Consider the following 5,162-nt stretch of genomic DNA (forward strand, 5'->3'; position numbering starts at 1 on the left):
TTGGCCAGGCTGGTCTCAAACTCCTGACCTCAGGTGATCCACCCACCTCAGCCTCCCAAAGTGCTGGGATTACAGGTGTGAGCCACTGTATCCAGCCAGGTTGCAGTTTTTAAAAGAACAAGCAGAGAGAGCCTGGCCAGATCATATTTGAGTCAAGACCTGAAGCATGTGAGGAGGTAGGTCATGAGCACATCTGGCAGAGTACGTTACAGCTGGTGAGATAAGCAAATGTGAAGGCCCTGGGGTGAGGGCATACTTGGTGTGTTGTAGGACTCACAAGAAGGCCAGGATAGCTGGGGAGTGAGGTGGGAGAAGCGTGAAATGAGATCATTGGAGCTAAATTCTGTAGGACCCCTTGCAGGCCATTAGAAGGACTCTGGTTGGTACTCTGAATATGATGGCGAGTGACAAATCTGACCTATGTTTACCTAGCTGCTTGGTTGAGAATAGACTATAGGGCAGTAAGGGTGGAAACATGGAGACATGGAGGAGGCTACTGCAGTAATCAAGAAGATAGATGATGGTGGTTTGGAAAAGGCAGAATCAGGATTTGCTGACAGTTTGGATGTAGAGTGAAAATAGAGTCGTCGAGGATGACCCTAGGATGTCTGGCCTGAGCAGATGGGAGGATGGAGTTACCATATTCTGACATGGGAAGACTGCAGAAAGAGAAGGTTCAGGATGAGGTGACAATCAGGGGCTCAGTTTTGGACTTATGGAGCTCGATAGGCCTGCCTACCAGACAATAAGGAAGAGATGTCAAGCTGACATGTAGATATATGAGTTTGGAGTCCAAGTGAGAGATCTGAGAGTCACCACCGAACAGATGCCATTTATTATTTATTTATTTATGAGATGGAGTTTCACTCTGTCATCCAGGCTGTAGTGCAGCGGCACGATCTCATCTCACTGCAACCTCCACCTCCCGGATTCAAGTGATTCTTCTGCCTCAGCCTCCCAAGTAGCTGGGGCTATAGTTGCATGCCACCACACCCAGCTAATTTTTGTGTTTTTTAGTAGAGATGGGGTTTCACCGTGTTGGCCAGGATGGTCTCGAACTCCTGACCTCAAGTGATCTGCCTGCCTCAGCCTCCCAAAATGCTGGAATTACAGGTGTGAGCCACCACGCTAGGCTATTTTTAATCATTTTTAATAGAAAAATTCAAACCCATACAAAATTAGAGAGAATGGTACAGTGACTCTCTGTGTACCCAACATCTAGCTTCAACAATCATTACTTTCTGCTATTATTGGATAGTATTTAAAGACCGGAAACTAGATGATAGCTCCATGGGAGTGAGTGTGGAAAGAAGAGAAGAGAGTGACCAAGGCCTAGTCTAATTCAGCAAGAAAATATTGAGAAGGTGGGGAGGAACCAGCAAAGGGGACTGAAAATAAACAGCCAGTGAAGTAGGAGGAAAACCAGATTATGGTAGCCTGGAAGCCAAATGATGAAACAAATAATTCCCAGGTAACAATTTACTTACAGTATGATCAGCGCTGAAAGAAAAAAATAGTGTGTTGACCCAGCACAGTGGCTCACACCTGTAGTACCAGCACTTTGGGAGGCTGAGGCAGGAGGATCACTTGAGTCCAGGAGGTCAAGGCTGTGGTGCGCCATGTTTGTACCACTGCACTCCAGCCTGAGCAACAGAGTGAGACCCTGTTTCCAAAAAGAAACAAACAAACAAACAAACAGGAAAAGTATTGTGTGATGAGAGTGTATGACATGAGAATTAACCTAGTGTGGGGGCCAGGGAAGGCCTCCCTGAGGCAGTGACATTTAAGCTACCGCCCTCCCGCATTCTCCCTGTGACCAGCTAAAATCCTCCCTCCTCCATCCTGCTTCCACTCAACTAGCTCCTCCTTTCTGGGATGGCTTAATTGAGGACTGTGTGCCAGCCATGAGTGGGGTTTTGGAACACAGATGAGAAAGACACAATTCCTGCCTTCAGGGAGCTTGCCCTGTAGCAGGGAGACAGACAAGCAAAGGACTTCATCACCATGAGGTGAGTGCTGGGATCAGATAATCACAGTGTGAGCCTTGAGAGAAGCAGGGAGGGACACATACCCAGCCTGGGAAGAGAAAGTCAGGAAAGGCTTCCTGGAGGTGACATCTCAGCGGAGAATGGAGTAGAAGTTGGACCTCCAGTTGCCTCCTCTGTCCATGCTCTTCAGCTTGGCTTGGACTTGTCAGGTGTTCACTCTTGTCCACATGCTTACATTTTAAATTTTGCCTGAAATCTCCAGCCCAGCTTAAATCCTGACCTCAGTGCAGAGAATCGCACTTGAGGCCTGGCATTTGCGAGGACCCTTTGCAAAGATTTTCACAGGGCCATTTGATAGCTCTTTGAGGAACAGGTGCAAGCACCCTGTTTCGCTGCCAAGCTTTCCTTACATAAATTTTCAAGTGAAAGTTGGTATTCCCACCGCCGGCGCCCTCAGCTTCTGGAGGCGGCACGTTTGGCCACGCGCTGCGAGGCGCCTCTGCCTTCCCCGCCTGCTGGCTCCCGGCGGGGGCGGGCAGGGCACGTGAGGGCGTCTGCGCCCCCTCCCGGCACTCGGGGCTGCTGGCCGGGAAGGGAAATCCCGGAGGAAGCCATTGTTGTTATGTCCCCTGTTGTCGTCACCGGCTGAGCCGTGCCAAGAATCCCGTTCCCCGCATAGGACCCCGCAGTTTCTCCCCATTCTCGAGCTCACCCGCCCAGGTCTCTATGGGCCAGGCTGCCGCATCCGAGCCGCGGAGTGCGCGGTGGCCCCTGCGAATCCCAGCTCCAGGTTTCTCAGAATTGGGGAGAGCCCTAGGATGGGTGCGGCGCTTAGAAAACCGACGGCGCCGGGCCCGACGTACCCAGAGCCCTGGCATAGCTAGGCAGGGACTTGGGGTCCACCTTGACTCTGATAAGTAGCCCGACAAGGTGACCTTGTCCGGTGGATTCCCCCTCTGGCCGCCTCAGTTTGCCTCCCTGTGACCCGAGGAGAAACAGAGGTCCCTCAAGTCCCGCGCCTTAACGGGAGGTTGGAGGGAGAAAGACCCCCTCTCTCCCTTGCCCCCTCACCCATCGTGGACTGGGTGAGGCCGGGGGCGGATGCCGAGGAGAGGCTGGCGCTGCCGGGGGCGAAGACGGCGCGGAGGGCGCGCGCAGCCCCTGTGGCTCTCCCGTGCCGCTCCGCAGCCGCTGCGCAGGTTCAGTCCCTTCGCACGCGCCGCCCGCACACCTTGGCACGGGCCAAGCCACACTCTCCCCCGCCGGAACAGCCAGCCCGCCGCCCAGCTTGCCTAATCCGTTTAAGCCTCACCTCCTCCGCGAAGCTCTCCCGGGTTAACCCCCTCACTTCCAACCACTGTATCTGGCACGTGCTCCCGTTTTTGTTTTGTTTTGTTTTTTGAAAGTGCACTCGCGGTCTCGTTGGAATAACACTGTCAAGGGTAGGCGTCTGTCCCCAGAAGCCTAAGTTCAGGACGCCCAGTGTGTTCTGAAGGATGCGGCTGATGAGTTTCTTGCCTGGGCTTACTAACCATTCCCACCCTCCACGCTTCCCCATCCCTGCTCACTCTCTCCCCTCCTCCTACGGACCCTCCTCTTCACAGACTGTCATAGCTTCGAGTGCACAATCCTCTTCCCACCCCCTCCCATTCTACAGTGGCGGCAGGTGCGAGGGGAGAGAACATTGAGCATTTGAAGCTTCGACTTGAGGCTCGGCCACCGACTTTGCTGTAAATCGCTCCCGCCCCTGGGTTTTAGTTTCCCCCAAATGAGGCAGAATGCGGTAATGTCCGGAAGGGCGCTGCAGGTGTGGAGGATGGGAATCACTGGCTGACACGCTGCCCCTCAGCCCCCTCTCCATAAACAGTGGCCGTGACACCAAAAAGGCGGCTCGACTCCACTGGCCGCCCCCGCCGGTAAGAGGACTGTGCGCGCTCTCCAGTTGCCAGTGCGGCGTCCAGAGCTGGGGAGGGAAAGAGGATGGGGGTCCAGGCCGAGCCCTTTATTCACAGCCTTCGTGACCTTGGACTCTTCTTCCTCTGGGTCTCAGTTTACTCATTGGAAAAGCAGGGATAACAATGGGTTGAAGGAGAGCAGGAAGCTTGTCACCCAATGTTTCTGTATAAAAATAAATGATCATTCGCGGTACAGTGATTGGCAGCAGATTTGGCTAGTGAATTCCGACCCCAGATTCTCCGTAGAGGGGTTTCTGGAGTCTCTGGAATCTCCGTGTGTCACCGCTCACCTCACGTTCTTTCTGGTTCTCTGGAGATAGGTAATGGGTCCGCCCCTGTTTCTGCCTCCGCGTGGGGGTTGGGGCCACAGGGTGACGGCGTGGTGGGCGACACCCCCCGTGCAGGCATGCACAGAGTGATGGTCGTTGGGCGAAGGTTGGTCGTGAGGTCCCTGGGCTTGAGGAGCGAGGCTTGGAACCGGTGGGCGGGACTTTGTGCAGAGGAGGGGCTAGCTCGCCTGGGGGACTGGGCTGCGGAGATGAGGAGTTCTCCAGAACTCGGGTGGCGGGGCGCTCCCGCCGCCCTCACCGGGCTCTGGCACGGGGAAATGGGGCTTTGGCAGTGGGGCGGGGCTTAAGGGTGGGGAGAGGCTGGGGAGCCTGGAGGCGGGGCTTGGGGAGCTCGCCCCACGCGGGGCGGGGCTCCGGCAGCAGCGGGATCTGCAGTTCGGACTCCGCGCGCCACAGTCGCTGCAGTTCGCTCCACTCTGGTGGCCCCGCCGCCCTGCGGGGATCCTGGGGGTCGGCGGGCTGCTCGGACTTGGCGCGGGGCCGGCCCGGCCTATCCCTCCCTCGGTGGGGCCTCGACGGTCGGGGCACCGGGAACATGGAGCCCTCTCCCGCCGCCGGGGGCTCGGAGACCACTCGCCTGGTGAGCCTCCGGGACCGCGGTGGCGCCGGCGGCAGCCTGCGTTTGAAGAGGTAGGACAGACCTGGGCTGGCCCTCGGCCTGGGGGCGCCACCCTACTACCCTCCGTCCATTTCGTTGTCTCTCTCGGCGCGGGCCCCAGCGGCCGTCCCGGCACCCCGCGGGTCCCTCGGCTCCGCTGCACCCCGCTTAGTCCCCTCTGGCCGCACGGAGCGCCCGGCCCTACACAGCCGGCTACGCCTCCTCCCGGCTGCCTGATTTCCTTGGGTGAAGCGGCCTCCCACTCCCCTCC

General features: G+C 56.8%; 1 protein-coding gene across 2 annotated transcripts in view; it reads left to right on the top strand.

Annotated features, from left to right (window-relative positions):
* Positions 1-5,162, top strand: part of SLC30A3 (solute carrier family 30 (zinc transporter), member 3) — a 22,558-nt gene that overhangs the window by 8,495 nt on the left and 8,901 nt on the right. Inside the window, exon 2 of one of the 2 annotated variants that reach the window (XM_011949824.1) lies at positions 3,646-3,718. In XM_011949824.1, coding sequence (XP_011805214.1) covers positions 3,646-3,718 — 73 coding nt within the window. Of the gene's footprint in view, positions 1-3,645; positions 3,719-4,470; positions 4,924-5,162 lie in introns of those variants that run through there. The other variant, XM_011949820.1, reaches the window with a different exon arrangement.

Source organism: Colobus angolensis, unplaced genomic scaffold (genome assembly GCF_000951035.1).
Source record: "Colobus angolensis palliatus isolate OR3802 unplaced genomic scaffold, Cang.pa_1.0 Scaffold109, whole genome shotgun sequence".
Lineage (NCBI taxonomy): Eukaryota > Metazoa > Chordata > Mammalia > Primates > Cercopithecidae > Colobus > Colobus angolensis.